This window comes from Hypomesus nipponensis, chromosome 5 (assembly GCF_054491055.1).
Source record: "Hypomesus nipponensis isolate SF chromosome 5, ASM5449105v1, whole genome shotgun sequence".
NCBI lineage: Eukaryota > Metazoa > Chordata > Actinopteri > Osmeriformes > Osmeridae > Hypomesus > Hypomesus nipponensis.
The window spans coordinates 9,135,323-9,155,000 of NC_140365.1; the positions used below are offsets into that span (position 1 = coordinate 9,135,323).

General features: G+C 50.6%; 2 protein-coding genes across 2 annotated transcripts in view; one reads left to right on the forward strand and one right to left on the reverse strand.

The window, feature by feature from the left end:
- ppm1e (protein phosphatase, Mg2+/Mn2+ dependent, 1E) overlaps window positions 1-11,794 on the forward strand; it is a 35,561-nt gene extending 23,767 nt beyond the window's left edge. Inside the window, exons 2-7 of the mRNA XM_084697798.1 lie at window positions 1,043-1,164; window positions 3,766-3,965; window positions 5,532-5,720; window positions 5,890-6,033; window positions 6,214-6,307; window positions 7,706-11,794. Coding sequence (XP_084553924.1) covers window positions 1,043-1,164; window positions 3,766-3,965; window positions 5,532-5,720; window positions 5,890-6,033; window positions 6,214-6,307; window positions 7,706-8,658 — 1,702 coding nt within the window. The 3' untranslated portion in view covers window positions 8,659-11,794. The remainder of the gene's footprint in view (window positions 1-1,042; window positions 1,165-3,765; window positions 3,966-5,531; window positions 5,721-5,889; window positions 6,034-6,213; window positions 6,308-7,705) is intronic.
- Window positions 11,795-14,035: 2,241 nt separating this feature from the next.
- trim37 (tripartite motif containing 37) overlaps window positions 14,036-19,678 on the reverse strand; it is a 19,783-nt gene continuing 14,140 nt past the window's right edge. Inside the window, exons 20-25 of the mRNA XM_084698570.1 lie at window positions 19,229-19,534; window positions 18,901-19,062; window positions 18,480-18,669; window positions 17,595-17,707; window positions 16,607-16,753; window positions 14,036-16,362 (exon numbers count right to left, since the gene is read on the reverse strand). Of these exons, the coding sequence (XP_084554696.1) occupies window positions 16,304-16,362; window positions 16,607-16,753; window positions 17,595-17,707; window positions 18,480-18,669; window positions 18,901-19,062; window positions 19,229-19,534 (977 nt within the window). The 3' untranslated portion in view covers window positions 14,036-16,303. The remainder of the gene's footprint in view (window positions 16,363-16,606; window positions 16,754-17,594; window positions 17,708-18,479; window positions 18,670-18,900; window positions 19,063-19,228; window positions 19,535-19,678) is intronic.

Below are 19,678 nucleotides of genomic sequence, written 5' to 3' on the forward strand. Positions count from 1 at the left end.
GGGGGGAAGTGTGGCCGATACTTCACAGAATCAGGCTCAGTCTTAAGGTCAGTGGGTGGATCCTGGGTTAGGATTACTTCAGAATCCGGGACTCCACTCTTCCATAGAAAGGCTACCCGGAAAGTGATTGGATTTCTTTTGGACCAAAATGTAATTTGGGCTACAAATGTAATTGACCTGCTTTTAAGCCCCAGAAGGCCCGGTGGATCAAATCAAACACGTTGCACTCGGGGAGCCAATTCAAGCAGAGGAGTCTCTCTCTAGGTGGCTTCCTATCTGACACAGCCAGGCTCTCAACAGTCAGTAGAGTGCTACACACAAATAGGAGAGCTGTGATGGTGTGTCATCCCCCCAGCCAGTAGAGGGAAGTCCTATTTTGGCTGCCAAATGTCAACAGGGTCACTCATCATCCTGTTGATGTACCCCCCCAAAAAACGAATCCAGCAGTTACAAAACAAACGTAATAACGCCGGCTTTTTGTATCCACGTGTCGCGATTAACCAGCCAGCCGATCAAGGCCTTCCGTGGCTGAGCGGATAGTAATTACACGAGTTGATTGCAAGAGCGAATCATCGGGAGTTGTGATTGGGTTCGGGGGGAGAATCAACAGGCTGATCTCTTGCCAGAAAACCCAGTGACATCTGTTACGGGATTGGCCGGGATTGGACCTCTTGATTGGGGGTGGGGGGGGGGGGATAACTTGATAGTCAAATGGAGTGAAGTTACACGCATGCATGAGGTAATGGCACCAAGGAAATCCGCATCTTGCAGCCACACAGAGCCAGCTCCGGCTTGACCACAGTATCAAGTGAACTGATTACGATGCAGGACATATGGCCTCATGAAGACCGACCGACCACGCCGTCTTGTTCTCAACAGAAGCATCGATCTCCCGACATGCACACAGTACCATGTCCCTATCCTTGAGGGGGCCTTCTCCATAAGGCTTTGAACTTGAACACCGTCATTCCCTTGTGTGGCCCCGTCCTTTGCCCTCGGGTTTGCGGTGGTCCTTAAACCCCCTCTCTCCTCTCCTCCACAGTAACTGTCCGTTCTCCCTGGCGGCAGCCCTGGCCCGGGCCACGGCCGACAGTGTCCTGCAGAGCGACCTCTCCATCCACCACCTCCAGAAGACCCTGGAGGACGGCGCAGACCCTCTCCCACGTGAGTGCCCATGGCAGTGCGTGTGTCTGTGTGCGTGTGCGTGTGCGTGTGTGTGTGTGTTATCAACAAGGAACGCTGGAAGCTGTATCGGCATGGACGCTAAACCCTGACGGTGTCTCAGGCCTCGCGTGTTCAGCTGCCCCCTTCTCCTGGCGGACCGAATCATATTCTCCTCCGCCCCGGTGTACTGAGGTTCCCGAAAAAAGTGGTTTTCGGAAACATGGTCCAATGTTTTTGCTCCAGCCAATTCCGGACCGGAATGTATTCAGTACAAGGGGGAGTTTTCTGAAGCGCCAATGCTAAAATCAAAATCAGGTCATCGACTGACCTAACTACTGCTTGGCTACTGCAAATCCCTCCCATCCAGATAACAGGTTAAAATGTGTCTCGACATCACCAGTCTCAGATTTTATCATTTCAACACGTATCTCTCTCCCCAACAAAACATTCAGAGACAGAGAGACAGACAGACAGAGAGAGAACTGGCATTTAAGATTAGACAAGAACAGCAGCAGCCCGTTTGACCCTGTCACTCCTCTTTATAGATCTGTTCTTGGAGGGAGGGAGAGAGAGATTGTCGGCGTTTGGGTGCGTGCGCGCGTCTGTCTGTGTGTGGGCGGGCGGGCGGGTAGGTAGTCAGGATCATTTTAGCTGTGATGGTTTGAGTGATGAGTGTGTTGTCTTGGAGGGGGCTGAGGAGGAGGTTTGTGTGTGTGTGTGTGTGTGGGGGGGGGGGGTGGCTGGTGAAAGCTTTGGTGGGCAGTCAGAAAGAGTGAAGCTGGCTCCGACACGGACACAGGCTGACAGACACGGGTCAGCCGTCTAGGCCCAGAGCAGAGGAGGCACTCACCCAGACACACTCTCACACACTCACACACTGCCGGGGCTCTGAAATGGAAGGTTAAATTTAACTCCAGAGTCAAGGGACTGAGGAGAGGAGAGGGAGAAAAGGAAAATGGTGAGAGGGTGGAACACCAGACAAAGAGACAGTATGCATGCACTCGTCTTATCATCGTCATCTCTCTGTGTACCCTCTTAGATAGGGCACATGTCATTGAAAGAAATCCATGACCTCAATGATTATGGTTATGTCATAGGATGACTCAGTCTCTAAATAAAAGCCTCTATTTCGCCAGATATCACCTTGAAACTCTCATGTAGCCAACAGCGAATGCTCAGCTAGCTATCCCACAATGCAATTCAGAAGAGCAATCCATCCTCACTCCCAATGCCCCTCATAAAATGTCAACAAATCTTAAGATGGCAAATAAAAGGTGTACATTGACCAATAGAAATGCAAACATGAGGCGACTTCTTTGAAAACACCACCAGAACAACAACAACCTCTAATCTGTGTAGCTCTGAAACCCAGACGCTCATCACGTATTCACTGGTTGTGGTGGAGACAGGTACATGTTTGTTTGAGAGGACACCAAAATGAAAAATCCTTCCATTTGATGCTTAACTCAATATTTGATGAATTCCTTTTGCCGTGAGCGCTAAGCAAATGGACTGTGATAACCAAAATATGTTTTCTACCATCAGTCAAACCCTGGGAATCGATTCTAGAAACCCATCCTTATCCATCTGGAATCCAACCATACCCAACACAACGCCATATAAAGTCATGTGGGCCGTGTTCAACAACACTTTACATTAAGGTCACATCAACTACTGTACCATGTAATTGCATAGCAACGCCCAATGCTCTAGCGTTATGGTCAAAAGACATGGCCGTAGTCCAACATAAGCAAACTGGAACCTGTGCGTGTCCGCGAGCCAGGAAAGCGAGGGGAGGGGCTGTCCTGCCATAGGTGAGCAGCTCCCATGATCCAGGAAGCCGCGAGGGGTTTGGGAGAAGGACAGGAAAATGGCGGCCCCTTGCTGCCGGGAGAACTGTGACGACCCCTATTTTCTTTCTCGCTCCGTCTCTTACTGTCTGTCTGTGTGTCAGTCTGTCTCTCCCCCCCCCCCCTCCTCTTCCTGGCTATTTCTGTCTCTCTTCCTGTCTCCCTCTCTCTCTTTTTCTCACCCTCCTTCTGTGTCTCTCTTCGCCCCAACCTCCAGCCCCAAACCCTTTTGCCAGATGGTCTATTTCGACCACTTGTCCTTAATTCCATAGTAACCTTTACTCAGACTCTGTGCTGTCTCCATGTGTGCTCCCCATGTAAAGGCCCCAGTCAGACCCACACGAGTGGGTCTGAACCCAAGAGTGCCACTGCACTAAGGATGGACAGATGCCAGATTGTGTGTGTGTGTGAATGTGTAAGAGAGAGAGAAACTGGAGGGGGGGGGGGGAGAAGCTAAGCATTTCAAAACATGTCGGCATTCTTACACAACAGCATCTCGCGTTGAGGTCAGACGCATGCCAGTGAGTTTATGGCACCGAATGGACTTTTTCTATCTCCTTTATTTGCATGTGCTTAAGTCATGCATGCACAAGGCGGTACTGGATGTTGTAATCCACATGCGTGTTTGTAGGGGTGGGGGGGGGAGGGGGGAAGGCCCAATATAGTATATCTCTGTGACTTGAATCCGTGCTCTAATCCTATGCTGTGTGTGTGTGTGCGCGCGCGCGCGCGCGTGTGTGTGTGGTCACAGAGTTGGAGGCGGTGAAGCTGGCCAGGCTGATATTTAACAAGCTCTGTGAGACATGCTGCCTGTGGCTCAAGGACTTTCCGTATCGCCGCCGGCCCCAGCCCTACTACGAGACCTCCATCCACGCCATCAAGAACATGCGGCGCAAGATGGAGGACAAGCACATTGTCATCCCCGATTTCAACACCCTCTTCAACATACAGGTACGGGCCGAGGACATTGGAATTGAATGGAATTCGATGTCGTCCTATCGGTGGCTACATCCAGCCCCTCTGAGACACAGCCTTGGAGTGGGGGTTACACAATTTGAATCCAGTCGAAACGTACTGGAGGCGTTTGGGTACGGCGCTGCGCTCGTGAAGAGCATAGGGAACGGCGGCGGACAGATTCGGTTATTATCGACCCGAGTTCCTGGTGAGGGCATTCGCAAATAAAGGGAGAGACAAATGGGAAGGAAGGTAGTACGAGCCCCATTTGTTCATTCCCCCGGTGGCCTTGAAAGTGCTCACTCCGAAGCAGTTCACTAAAACCCCATGAGTCCCAGCAGATGGAATGCTAATCAGCACATAATCGATAGCTTCTTCCCGGCCACCAACCCGAACCAAATTCAAGATGGCTGCTCTGTTACCCCGAAGTCGACCCCGACACGCTCACATGAGCAATAAACGACACGTCCAAAATGTGACACAATGCATTCCTGCCCCTGCACTTCATTCATCTGTACATGTGTGCAAATGAATGGCTCCCTCCTGCTGGTTTGGGTCAGCCCAGCTTCACTGCAGGGTCTCTGCCACCCTAACAACGCCATGGGGGAGATCAATAAAACTCCCCCCTATTGGACGTATTCCCATTCCAGCCGCCACATGAGCCATGAATGACAGCACAGTAGGTAGCCATTGGTGACTGAAATGCCTCTAATAACATTATTGACGATCAGGCTGCATAAGGCTCCCTGGGGTGCGAGAGAAATCACTCCCGACGACGCTGGAAAGGAACTAACACATAAATACACATGTTCATTTCTGTCTCCCTTTCATACACACACAGGCATGTGATGGGAACACAAAGCCACCGGCCTTTTTTTTAAATGAAGGTATTTTCTGGGTTTGCCTTTCCATTATCTCCATCCATTATGGACTCCAATGGGTTCATCACCTTCCCCTCCGAGCCAATGAGACAAGCCGCCGAGGGACTCACGGCCCAAGCTCACAGATCCACATATCATTATTCTGTCGGATCAAATGTTTATCCCATTCTATTAAGAGTGCCAGCAGCGGGTAAGCCCGCTAATTGGCATTAAAACCCCAGTTAATTAAAGCAGATGGATGAATGGAGACACGAGCAGGTTATATTTGGATTTGCATATTCACGAAGGTACTTTGCATGTCATTAATTGAAAAATATGCCACGTCATTGAATTGGCAAGTACAAGTCCCCCCCCCCACTTTATTAAGAACTTTGGCCTCACCAGACTTATGAGCAGACCCGAACAGATTGAGGATTATGGTCAGTAGGGACAAGCCCAAAACCACTTTCAAGCCTTTAAGGAACGTACCACATGGTTAACGCAAACAAAAGTTGTACACATCAACAAATGTGAGATATGTATATTATATAGGTGGGGAATCTTTCAACTCTAAGCTTCATTGATGGAAAGCCGCCACTGTCAACAGTTCCTTTGGCTACGAGGCGGATATTCTTGGCACAGTAGTACACTAATCTCCTCCCGTCGTATCCCAATTGACCTTTGACCTTGTGTGTGACCTCAGGACCAGGAGGAGCAGGCCTTCTTTGCCGTGTTCGATGGCCACGGGGGCGTGGACGCCGCCATCTATGCGGCCAACCATCTCCACGTCAACCTCGTGCGCCAGGAGATGTTCAGTCAGGACCCGGCCGAGGCGCTGTTCCGCGCCTTCAAGGTCACAGACGAGCGATTCGTCAAGAAGGCCGCCCGCGAGGTGAGTATGCTCCACAGAGAGAGCGTGTCATACTTTCACCTTTTTATTAGGGAGATCAGTAAAAAAAAAGTAGCACAAAGAATTGTCGCGTGCACGTTGCCTTGAATATATTTCAAATGTAGAATAGCTGTGTTCTTCACCAGCGGTGTTTTGTGTTTGCGTGTAACAGCACATGCGCTGTGGCACCACGGGCGTGGTGACCTTCCTGAGGGGGAGAACTCTGTACGTGGCCTGGCTGGGAGACTCCCAGGTCATGCTGGTCAGGAAGGGCCAGGCAGTGGAACTGATGAAACCTCACAAGCCTGACAGAGAGGTAACCCACGCCCACAAACACTCTCAAATCCCAAACAGACACGTACAGGTACAAACATAAAGCCCTTCATCCCTGGAATGTAATGATGCCTATTCCTGTCCTTTCCTCTCTCCTTCCTTCCCCCTCATCGCTGTCTCTCTGTCACTCTCTCTGTCTCTGTGTCTCTCTCTGTCTCTGCAGGATGAGAAGCTGCGTATTGAGGCTCTTGGAGGCTGTGTCATCTGGTTTGGCACGTGGAGGGTTAACGGCAGTCTGTCTGTGTCCAGAGCCATAGGTAGCACACACACACACGCTCTGTGCACCCATCCTATTCTGTCCTATACGTATTAAATACTAGTTTGTAGAATGTACTACAAACATCTGCGTCAAGTCATGTGCTGGTACGGTATCCGTAAAATATATTTTGCGCACCGCGTTATCACCACGTCTCATCGCCATGGAAATCGCGTCACTTGGGGACACGCGTAGAGAACCCGCGCTCAGGGGCCGATCCGTGTCGGAGCGGCCGTGCGTGCGAGCGTTCGACCTCACCCGTCAACGGGAATTAGGGAAGCGTCTGACAGAGCAGAGCGCGTGTCGTGAGGGCCGTGCGAGGTGCGTGTCTGCACGCTCAGCAGGTAGGCTACTCACCCACTCAGCAGGGGGCCCCCCCTAATCAATGGAAATGATTTTGGGAAGGGAGCGAGCGGGCGGGCGGGGAGGTCACGTTAGCGCCCCGAGGGTCAAGTTAGAGGGGCTGCTGACACAGAGCTGACGCCGGCAAACAGGGAACGAGGGGGTGGCTGAAATACCCGTGTCGTGAATCGAATTACACTTGGGGACCATAGGAGAGAACAGCACCAGCAAACCTTAATGTGGTTTTATGACCTTAGTTTAGCCTCAATAATCTTCTCCAGAAGCTCCTAGCAAAGGATGCTCGTATCGAAAACGCTATACACTATATTATAATGGCAAAAAAATCTAAGCTTTTAACCCTTGTGTTCTCTTTGGGTCAATCTGACCCATCAGTCATTGTGACCCACCGTCATATTGCGACAACTTTACTGCATACAAAAACAAAGTGAAGCATTGTCTTAACCGTTGGGCTGTCTCAGACCCCCCACATTGTGAAGGTACACAACGATGGTTCGTTATGAACCTTTGGGTCATGTGACCCAAAGGCAGCACTCAACTAAACTAGCATTTAGGGGAGGTTTTGAGTCGAATAAATCAATAGTTATTTTAATGGAGCGTTGATGGAAAACCCCTAATGTGATTGCTGTTCTTAATCCCAAATCTCCGGTAATCTGATATGAAAGGGACTTTCCTCGAAAGCTAATGACCAACAACGCTATTGTGAAGCACGCCATTCTTTGTGTTCCGCATTTGAGAAGGGCAAAAGTCTTACGAGGCGAATGACAGCAAACACTAATGTGTTTTAGTCTACCCCGCACCAATCCTAGCAATGTGAAGTTACGGGCATTGAAAAAAGTTGGCGTCCGTTCCAGAACGTTTAGGCTAAACTATGTCCACATTTGGTCCAAACACGGAAAGCACGATGACACATCACAGTATATCTGGCCTTCTCTGTCTCTCTCTCTTTCTGTCTGTCTCTCTCTCTTTCTGTCTGTCTCTCTTTCTGTCTGTCTCTCTCTGTCTCATGTTTGAACGACAACCGTCTTGTGATTGACAGGCGACTCAGAACACAAGCCCTACATCTGCGGCGACGCCGACCACAGCACCTTCCCCCTGGACGGCACCGAGGACTACCTGATCCTGGCCTGCGACGGCTTCTACGACACGGTCAGCCCCGACGAGGCGGTGCGCGTGGTCAGCGACCACCTGGAGGAGAACGCCGGCGACAGCACCATGGTGGCCCACAAGCTGGTGGCCTCGGCCCGAGACGCCGGCTCCAGCGACAACATCACCGTCATCGTCGTGTTCCTCAGGGACCCGCGCTCGCCGCCCCCGGCCGACGAGGACGAGGAGGCGGCCGCCCCGGAGGAAGGAGGGGAGGAGGAGGAGGAGGCGGCGGAGGTGGACGAAGAGGAGGAGGCGCTCCAGGGGAGCGAGCAAGGCTGCCAGGATGAGGGCGGCGCCACGGACGCGGGGGGGAAGGGCCGGGGCGGCTGGCCTGTGCAGCAGTGCTCGGCGCCGGCCGACCTGGGCTACGAAGACCGCATGGACTCGTTTACGGACAGAACCAGCCTCAGCCTGCTGGGTCCGGCGCTGGGGGAGGGCCGCGTCCGGCTGCCCCCGGCCTCGTCCGCACAACCACCCCTCTCCACGGGCTTCCCCCAAGACCTCAGGCCCGCGGCGGGCCTCGGGTCGGCCTGGCTCCCCTACGTCGAGGAGGGTCCCCAGAGGCCCGCGCGCCCGCCCAAGTCCTGCGTCCCCGCCTGCCAGGAGCCCGGCTCCACGGACGGACTATGGCCCCAGGCGGCCGCCCTGTTCGGCCAGACGGGGAGGCGCACCCGGAGGATGGAGTGCGCCAGCCCCAGGTGGAGTTGCAGGCGCACAGGGCGCCCCCGCGCGGAGCTGCCGGGCCTGCTGCACTCCGACCGCAGCGTGCCCTACCCCCAGCGCTGCCCCGTGCGGAGGCCCGGCGTGGCACTGCCCCGCCTGCCCTCTGGCAGCAGAGTCTGACGCCACTCACCCAGATCTCCACCATCTCCTTGCTCTCCTGCCCCTACCTCCCTTCAAACCCCCCCCACACACACGCCATCCCTTTAGAGTTTAGTCACTGATCCATCCCAGCCATTAAAAGCTTTCATCCCCTGACACTGAGAATGGAAATCCCACCCCCCCCTTCTCCACTGCCAATCCTATCCATACCTAACCTTCCCCTCTCCCAAAGCTAGACATTCATTCAGGAGGCCATAACAATTCCTGCCCCTGGCTCTAATTATGGCACAAACGCTGATCTGTGCTTTGCGATAAATAATCAGACGCTTGCATTAGCCACCCACTTCATCTCTATAGATGTGATTACTTAATACAGGATTATGAGATTAGTGGTCACTTACCTGAATAAACCCAACATATAGAGCGTTATATATTCCAGATGGAGCCACAATAGGGGATAATGGGGTATAGAAGCGGATAGTATGACAAAACGACACGCTATTTATTGTTTTTCCGTTAATTATGTTGTTGTTTGGTAACAGTCAGGTCTAACCTGTCCAGCACACCAAATTAAATTCAATGATGAACACAGAGGAAAAGCATTAGGAGCCATAGATGGTCAACATACCGTGTGTATAAGTGCCCTCTTTTAGGTTTTGCCAGGACTATCAGGCCAGGAGAGTTTAGACGGCAGCAGAACATGTGCCTTTGAAATCTCAAGCGTGTTACAGAAACAGAGAAATGCCCTTGGTTTACTTAAGAGTCCAATTATGCTAAAAGGGAGTACTTAACTCAGTGCTGCTTTAACAAAAAACATTTATTAGGTAAAGGAATATGAAAATCCATCCCAATTTCATAATGATACATTCCCTCATGAGGGGATGATGGTTAAGTGATGACTAGGTTCTGTAAAACATGCCTCCACTTTCCTGGCCCAGGCTGTAGATGCTCAATATCCAGAAATCCGTTTTGACTGTTGGGACTAGAACCCAATCTCGACTCGCTTATGACGACAGGAATTGTTTGTGCCATCCTTGAGATTCACATGGACTTAACGCATTTGTCACGCTGTGCCATCGATTATATAGCTATCTAATCCCCTTCGCTTACCCATGGCAGGAGGCAGGAACCGAGGGTATAAGTGACACAACCAATCCCACATTTGGACCAAGTCACAGAACAACATTTCCCACAATTCCAGTTCTCTTCATCATTGTCCAGTCTGAACTGCCCTGGCATACAAACCCTTCAACCTCCACGACTGGCTGGAACACACAAGGTCATTTGAGAAAAGGAATAATGGGACCGCGGTGAAGTCGTCCCCCACCTGCAGGGAGCAGAATGTATCCAACATTCTAGAATGTACGTGGAGCACTGGGCCAGTGGAGAAGTTGCAGTCCTGGAGCAATGGAGAAGCTCCCTTTCCAGGCCGGCTGTGCAGTGTGGAATGTAGCCATGTTCGATCTTCAGAAAGCCACTCGGGTCCCTCCTCGAAAGTGGGAACGCCTGGCACGTTCCGGAGGTCTGGGTTGAGAACAAGAGAGGGGATCAGCTGCATGTTGGCATCACATCGGGGCACATGGCGTTGGATCAACATGTTTCTACACACAACAAGCAGGATATAGGAGAGCCAATTCCAATGCGGTCAACGACGGGGCACCGATGCTTGTCAACCACGGCTGCGTTGAACTCCCAGAACAGTGGACCTCATGAACTGCCATTTTTCATGACTAATCAAACATATAAAAGGTGTCTTCAAATCCCCCCTCCCATTCACCTCTGACCCCCCCACCAGCTTTTTTGGGCCTCTGCCTCTTTTCGAGAGCGAGAAAAGCGCACATCTTTCCTCTCCCCTGAATATTTCCTCCCACTGGGCACCAATTACATCATGAAGTTGTAGTATATTCACATAATGTACAATGTACGTGCGAATGGGTGCTGAATTGTGTGTGCGCGTATTATGAGTGTGTACGTATGTTTGTTCAAGGAAGGCATGTTTGGTCTGTCCTCTTAAGTCTACTATTTAAATCACCACTGTAAAGGTCAGTAGAATGGCGACACAATATTGTGTGGATATCACGCTTCACGACCCTGCCCTCAGCACTGTACTGTCCTGTTCCCGTGACACCTTCAGAGGGAGAGCCATGTGTGTTAGCAGTGCTTGGAAGGCAAGGGAACAAGGAACTGAAACACTGGGCTGCAACTCAGGATACCCGACACGGGTTCCAACATGGTCGCCCCCTAAACCTCAAAAGGTTTCCATCCGAAATACTCCTCTGACAAAGTAACCAAAAGCTACATTAGCACGAATGCTTAATGTTCCCCTCCCCCCCCCCCCCCAACCTAAATATGCGCCTGAGCTTATAAGAGCCATAGTTCCCTTACCTTTCGCCCATTGCTTTGTACAAGCGTTCCCCAAAGCCAGCTCTCTCATGCCCGTCTGATAAAGATCAGGCCTGTTCGCCCCCCCCACCCCCAATCCCTCTCTCACACTCCATTGCTCTCCACGACTCTGCACTGTGTGTCCATGTACACAAATCGCTTTGTTCCTGTAAGCAATAATGAACCTCGTTGAGCCGCGCGTGGAAAGGCTCTCTCTGAGGGTTTGTCTTCACTGAGTAAGGCAGAGCTGTCAGTTAGTCAACGACAAACATATCCCCAAATTTTACAGTGACCTCTTAGAGTCTAGCATACCTTCCGGTTTTCCAGAACTTTCCAACGTCAGCTTTGTCCAGACACACCCCTTAACCACGATGCCTTTAAAAAAAAAAAAAAAACACCTGAGCGGTTCTGAAAAGATAAAAAGGGACAAAAGGCACAAGGTGAATTCTACCTAGCCTTAACGACAGGCAATCTAATTCAGAAAACTCCAATCGATTTCCGATTGACATGAATCTAAAAGGCATAGGGGAAAGGATCTTTTCAGGCCCCGGCTGAAACAGATCCGCTCCTAGCTCTGTCACAGGGTGGTTCAACCCATTAGGCTTCCCTGAAGACAAACCCCTGGCCGGCTCTTCCTCAACCTGCAGGTTAGGTAAAAAAAAAAAAAAGAAATTATATATATATAACGTTTCAGTACATGTATCTTCTGTGTTCACGTAGTATACATATGTGTATCTTAACTGGTGGCTATTATGTATAAAGAGATTAGACCAAGTCTTTGTCTGCTGACTGTTTTTTTTTGTGCCTCAACTCGACACGTTATCCTCTCTAGGATTCCTGTGTGTGTTTGTGGGATGTTTCTCCCCAAGCTTGTGCTGTTCTCATCCACACCCCTGTGGCTCGACCGTAAGAGCCAGGAGACGTAATTAGAATGGCTTCAGCCAGCACCTGTACAGCCTCGGCAACAGAACAGACATATTTAATTACTCAAGTAGCGTTTTAATCAAGATGAAAAATTCTCATGTGGCGATATGCGTATGTGCCGTATGTTAAAGCTTGATGGCCTGTGTTTACAACGAAAGGAACGCCCAACTGTTCAAAGTGCTTTAACTTTCAATAAGAAGTAGTCAGAGCTCGCACCCAAGTTAACTTTAGGGTGAGAGAGTTTAAGAGGGCGGGAGGAAACATCAGGTGCTTCACTTAACAGAAAGAGGGAATGGACATGCAAATGAAATATAATAGGACATTTCATTTCCTTGTTGCTGGCCAAGCAGGTAAATAGAAACATGACCTTGTGTTACTGCAACCTGCAGGTGGATTGAACTGTGTACAGTCAGATCCCCATTTATATTTTCTGTGGTCACATGAAACATTCATGGCCATTAGTTATTCATGGGTACTTTTTTAGACAGCATTCAATGTCAAGAACACTTCACAAGTCCCATCTGAGTTCCGGAAACAGCTTTGCAGACTTGCTAAGAAGTAAGTAAGTTATTGCTTCACATAGTACCATTTCAGAATAAAAACAATCCAACACCAGCAGAGGTAAAAAAAAAAAAAATAATGCTGCATTTAATTTCCTAACTACCTTGCCTTGTGTTCTACCTCAGATGTTTAACAATGTTAAGTCAGGTAAAAATAAAAAAAGTCAATCTAAATGGTTGCTCAATCAAGGTGGTTCTAATCCACAAATGTAGTTTTGCAAGGCTTATCGGGGAAATCAGTCAACCCTATTTGTGGAGTACTCCAGGTGTTGGTGGTGAGTAAAATACGATATAGGGAGGTGCGGTAGTATTGCTGCTTGGACTCCTAATTCACTGCACTCAGATGATATGAAGATATTTTAACATTGCTGCCTCCCTCATTTTTAAAGAGAGCGGGTAAATGGAAGTACCCAGCAGTCAGGGGGTTGTAGTTCTGTACAGTCGGGTGGTTGTAGTTCTGTACTGACCTGGTTTCTGTGGATGGCGTGGTGCTGGTCTGGACGGTGGACCCTGGGCTGGGAGGCTGGTCTGATTGGTTGACTTGTGCTGGTTTGACGGGATGGTCTCCCTTGTGATGGTCTGGGCAACACCTCTATATCATGCCAACAGTGGCTCAGGATCTATTCATCCTAAACTTAAAACAACCTCCAAACAGTCAAACCATTACCATCTGTAAAAACTAAACTTTGCATAGATAGTCGATTGTTAAATGGGACATTATATATAAAACTGGGGGGGAAATAATTAGGAAAGTTCACTGTGTACCATAGTACAGTACTCCCATTGCAGTAACAGGTGTACTCGGTTGTGTACGGGAATAAATGTGAATTAAAATGTAAAGTAAAATAACAATTAAAAAGGTACTGTAGACTCATCTAATGATCCGAAATAGCATGTTGGGGGAGAATTGTTCCCTGAATGAATTAAAAACAGACGAGTTCATTAAAAAGAGAAAGTGATAAGTGGTTGCAGCTGTTAAACTAAGAAAAGTGGGGCAGAGATGCATACTGATGCCTCTTAATTGCCTAACTCATTAAATGAATCATCAACCTTAAAGGTTCTCCAAACTCTACCGTAAATATCTCCCATCCCCCCCCCCCCTCCACAATCGTGGAAAGTGGGGCTAGCTGCTAGACAGTGGGTCTCTAGGTTAGTCATGGCGGATGAAGTCAGGCCAATTCCTAGGGGGCTTGATGGGCTGCAGACGAATATGCAACCTGCCCTCCCCTCTCCCGCCCGCCGCAGACGAAGCCGTCCTTCCTGGCATGGCCGCCCTCGGAAACGGATGCAGCCAGGACGCTGGCCCGGCCAACGTTTACTCACCCACATCATCTCTCCTGAGCTGGCCGCCATGGCGTGCCAACCTGGCACAGAGAAGCCCCCGCCCCCCTCACATACCTCACCGGCCCCAAACAACCAATCAAGGTTGCTACCCGGTCTTTGATTAGTGATCGTTGAGAATAAGGCATGACGGGGGAAAAAAAAACGTTGTACAGTACATTGAAATTGATTTATGAAATAGACATGCTCAGTTCCAAGAAACCATAAAATAGTTTATTTATGTGTGCCACATTCTCTGTTAGTTACTAAATATACATACCAAATAAGTCACTCTGCATCTCATTTGCCCAATCGAAAACAAAATCGTAATCTATTAAAACTACAACCAACATTTACAGACTTCTAGGTTACTCTTCCAGTGCTTTCCTGCAACTACACACACACAGCAGTAACAGAAATGTGCATAGTCAACAGACATTCTGAACACAGAAATATGCATACACTAAGATATGAGTACAAGTCATATATACAAGGACATCCTTACAAGGACAGAGCAGGGGTCACCATGGCGACCACATCCTGTCACACCATCGGAGGCATGCAGCGTTTCAGAACCACAGAATGCTCTACTCAGACGTGTCCATGTGAAGCTATTGACCCATTGGCAAAGAAGTATTTCCCATATCGTGTATCAATACATTTACAGTGTAAACTATCCTTCTTCCTCCAGACTGGTTTTCTCATGGCCTTTGACCTCAGCGCATGGGGCTCATTGACATGAGGGGAAAGCCTGGAACGTTTACTGACGACGTTGCGTCAAGCAACGGCCGCTGAAATGGGGGCCAACGATCTTAGTGGTTCACAGACCGACCAGAGGATCGGCTGCACACGGGGGTCGTGTCCCTCATCACTCCGCTGGAGCCTACATGCTCAGTGGTGGCTGGATGTCACATAGAAAAAGGTAGACACATATAGAAATGGAATCAAGTGGTACATTATCAAAGCGCGCCAAGTGACATTCCTAGGTGGGAATAGCCCCCTCTGTTGGTCCGATCCTCACTATCAGATGCCACCCATTGATGACTAATGGCCCAGATGGATCTGGAGACAGTCATTCAGAGAACTTAAGACGCTGAAAGACAAATGCTATTCAACAGAATCGAAATGGAATGGAATCGAGCAGAAGGTTCTAAATAGACCCATTCTTACATTTTAAAACTCCTACCTACTGGACCATGAACACATTGGTATTCGAGTCAGTGTTTCGTTTGTACATGCCGAGTATACACGATTCCCAATGTCCTTAAAAAGAAAAATCTCAAAGAAAAACTCCACTCTTGGCCTACACATACTAATAAACTACCTCGCACACACTGCAACAAAATGCAAAAAAAAAAGAAAACTGAAATATATCCTTATAATGACCATGTGCTGCAATGGAATACAGGACAAGCTAATGCATAAAGTGTGGTGATTCAAGCGGGTTTAGAGAAGCCAAACTTCTGCCTCTGGACGGTTAAAATAACATGATATGAATCCTTCAACAGCCTGAAGATCATGCTGGTGTTATAACCTTGGACTGCAAAACTGCAATCGCCAATATCAACTGCAGTAAGATCACCGGAGTCAGCCAGAGAGAACAGCAATAGCACCAAGCCTTGCAAATTGTACGTTAAGGGGTTCGGGTGTGTGTGTGTGTGTGTGAGTGAGAAAGAGAGAGGGGTGGGGGGGGGGCTGGGCAACCGCAGCCCAATTGGACCCTTTATGCCATTTTCCCTCCGATATCTCACCCGCTCGCTTTACCTGTTCTAACCAAACAGTCTGGCTTCGAACAAAGCGGACAGGAAAGCGGAGGACCAGAATAGAAGCTTTCAGGGCTCTTCAGAGGGCTGAGAGGTCTTCCCACACACTCTACCAGGAGGGAGCGGGCATGACAGCCCCTGGCGCAAGTCTCTCGCCCCTCCAAACGGACATCAATAGCACCTTATTGAATCAAGAAGGCATGGGAGCTCATGCAGACTGGCTTAGGAGGTGGAGGCCTTTCCGAGGGCCGGTCACACTGAGCCTCACTTGAGCGGCCCCAAGGCCCAGTCCTAGAATGGAGTTGCTGACTGGGGTGATGTTCGTTGCATGCCATGTGTATGCTTGCCTCAGGAGTAAGGATAGCCTTAATTATAGAGAGGGCGATCAGGCAAACGTCTGCCGTCGCTCCTCCTACAACAAACTTCAAATGTCACACTTTACACACGTACAGAATATGGGATTTGAGACTCCTTCAAGCGAACAAATATATTCGAATTTTTGCGGTCCGCTTGGTGCTCACTCGATTAGAGTTGTATCGCTGTGTGGCATTATGGGATACGATGCTAGCCCGTTCCTAGTATGAATACATGCAAATCTATACAGGTGCACTTGTGCGTCGTAGTATTAGCTATGTACACTGCGCATTGGTGACACCATATTGCTGTGATTGGTCAAGACAAGGCTGTGGGGGGGGTTGCCATGTTGGAGGGGACGAATCACCTCTCGGTGGTCTCTCCCGACAGGAAGTTGAGGTCTTCGCAGATTAACTGGTCCCCTGGGAGGAGGAGAGAGGCTGCTTCAGTGAAAGAGGCTCTTCAAAACAATCAACATCGAATCATGTTTTGCTTCCATTCCAAATCCCAAAGCTCTGGCGGAACAGGATGCAACAGGAACACACGCGTGCATCGAACGCTTTTCGGCGGAACCACTTTTTTGGGGGGGGTGACTTTTTCGACACCAAAAAGGGGGGGAAAATCAGTGTGGACGCATGTGCCATAGGGACGTGTGCGGAGCGTCACCTGGGCAGGGCATGCTGCTGGCGTCGTAGCGACACTCCCCGGCCTCCAGGGCCACCGCCTCGTCCTCGTTCTCCGTGTCGCAGTCGATCTCGCTGTCGCTGCTCATGCCCGGCAGCAGGTGGATGGCTGGCTTCTGGCCCACGTGACCTGACGGGGGGGGGGGGGGGGGCGGGGACGTGAACAAAAGGCATTAGGAGGTAGAGAGAAACAAACAAACAAAAAGTACCGTAATTTCCGGACTATAAGCCGCGCCTTTTGTCCCATTTTTCGCCCCTGCAGTTTATATAACGGTGCGGCTAATCTATGGATTTTCACAGCTAACGGCTAATTAATGGGAGCTTCCCCAAGCAGCCGTCTCTTTCCCGACAATCCCCTCTGTGCACAAGCCCTTACATAGGGTAATTAAACATTAAAACACCTGCAGCTAATAGTCCAGTGCGGCTTACACATGTACACATCATTCAATTTAGCTGCTGCGGCTTATACAACGGTGCGCCTTATAGTCCGAAAATTACGGCACTAGAAAAATCCTTGAGGCGAACAGTAGCAAAGTAAATCGAGGCAATTCAATGGCAGGAAACAGCCCGGTGAGGGGGCTGCGAGGCAGGTGGAACCAGAGGGTGAGACAGGTGCAGAGCAGGACCCCCCACAGTGCAAGTAGATCTCCAGTTGGAGGCTGTGAACAATGGCGCCGCGTGACCCACCTTCTCTCGTGTGAAGTGGGCGGCGCTCTGTTCGGGAAAAGCAATGCGAGTAATGATGCCTGATAGGCGCGCGACATAATCATCGCCCGAGGCAGAGAGCGCCCGTTTATAGCCAACTCAATCAACTAATGGCACACTGCAGGTATGTGCCATTAGGGGATGGAGGAGAAGAGGGATTTGGCCATGCTTGGTGCCAGCCCCTCCATGCTCTGGCACTGCAGGAACAGAGGGAGGGGGGGGGGGGGGGGGGGGGAGGAGGAGGAGGTAACGAGGTGAGGTCTCACCTTCGTCGGCGCGTGAAGAGGGCCCCTCGGTCAGGGACAGCAGGGACTGGTGGAGGATCTCGCCCGCGTCCTCCAGGTCACAGTCCAGGGAGCTGTCTGTCAGCACGCCCGCCCTGGGGACACAGACGAGGGAGAGAGAGAGAGAGGGGGGAGGGGGGAGGAGTGTCAATGGAAGAGTTCACAGTTCCCTCACCGTCAAGTGTCTTTCACACCAACCCCTTTCAAAATGGTCACATGACCCCAGATGACCTCACCACAGGGAGGCCGAGCTCACACGAACCGTCTCCTGAGCGGACACATATATCTATATATATCTATATAGACACCCACTGCTGTGCTTCCTTTCAGATCTCTCTGCTAGTCCACTGGGGCGCACCAAATGAAAAACTGGGCATTGGTACCACACTAATGCAACTGAGAGCTTTACAACAGAGGCCGCCTCAACTCTGTTTCTACTCATCTCATCTTTCAGGGCCCAGCCAAGGTTGCTTGGCAACCTGAAGTAAATGGCAGAACCCAAAACAATTAGGACGCCCAACAGAAGACATTAGCCTACTAATTTGCAGAGGCTTTGGCAAGTGACTTGGGCGTATATCTACGGTTTTCTTGATCAGGCAAATTTGGATCCGTTCAAGTCAATAACGTTGATCGCTGGAAAGCAGCCATCTTGATCCTTAGAAACCAAACGAGTTACCGTCCAAACATTTCCTTTTTTCGTTTCCGCTTTCAGGTTGCTGGACCAGAACCAATGTAGCATTTTGAATAGTAAACACGTAGATTGTAGCCCCAACAAAATGTGCCACTGTAGACCATTGATCATTGGACAATTCTGCTGCTTCAAAGCCACTCCCCCCCCCCCCCCCCCCAGTAATACGGGGTGTTTACCCCAAGGGCCGCTGGGTCCGGCGGGTCTTGGAGGCCGAGGTGGAGAGGCCGTTGAGGCCCGTCAGGCTGTAGAGGTGGGGCCCCGCGGCCCCGTAGGGCTGAGGCTCCTCCTGCTTGGGGCTGCCCGGCTTGTCTGAGGAGCCGCAGAGGGAGGGGGGGGAGCTGTGCACGCTGCAGGGCTTCAGGGCTCCTGGGACACACACACACACAATGCTAGTACATCTTAAGGTTGCCCGACGTTCATTTTTGAATGACAAATCACCAAGTCAATGGAAGAAAACAGAATTTTGAAGTAGGTTGTGACCTATTGTTTTGGGACGTCAAGTTACGTTTGACTGATGCAGATGTTGGAGAAAGTTCCATCCCCTGATACTGACCAGCCAGTGGTCCCCCCCTGATCTAGTAGTAGTCGTCTACTGACCTTCAGCTCCGACAGAGGCGTCCCGTGGACAGAGGCTGTGTTCGCTGGCTGAGTCTCCAGCCGCGCTTCCCCTCAGCTCCTTCTCCCCCCCCTCCATGTTCCTCCTCAGAACCAGGGTGCCGCTCGACACGGCCCCCTCCAGCTTGGGGGACTTCTTCCCTCCTGACGCAAACACACACGCGCGCGCGTGCAATGTTAGCATGAGCGTCGACGAGCTATTGCGAATGTTGATGGGACGGGCATCTCTCAAGAAGTTCTTAAAAGTGCAAGTCTGCGGAGTAGTGTGTGATTCGTATTACAGTGTGTGTGTGCCTAGCTAGCTCCTCACCAGAGCGACAGGGCCTCGAAGCCCCAGCAGCAACTTTCCCCAGAAGGTCCAGCTCAGTGGGCTTCCGGCAGCTTCCCAGCTCTGAGTCCATGTGGTGGGAGGGGCCCTGCTCCACCCCCGCGGCCCCCGAGGGCCCGGCCCGGGCCTCCCCGGCCCCGCGCGCCTCCAGCTGACACTTGACGTCCGACATCTTGCTGCGGACCTCCGCCATCTGGGCCTTGAGGCGGATCAGGACCCCGGAGTCGGGGGTGGACCTCCGCACAGCCTGAGGCCGACGCTCCCTCTCCTTCCTGGAGTGGGCTTGGACTGAGAGAGAGAGAGCGCGAGAGAGGGCGAGAGAGAGAGAGGTGGATAGAGGATCAAACAGAGGGTCATGGTTTCTCTCCCATCTCTCCGACCGAGGAGCAGATCAGCGTGGGAAACAAAAGGCCTCCTTCAATCCCCTCGTGT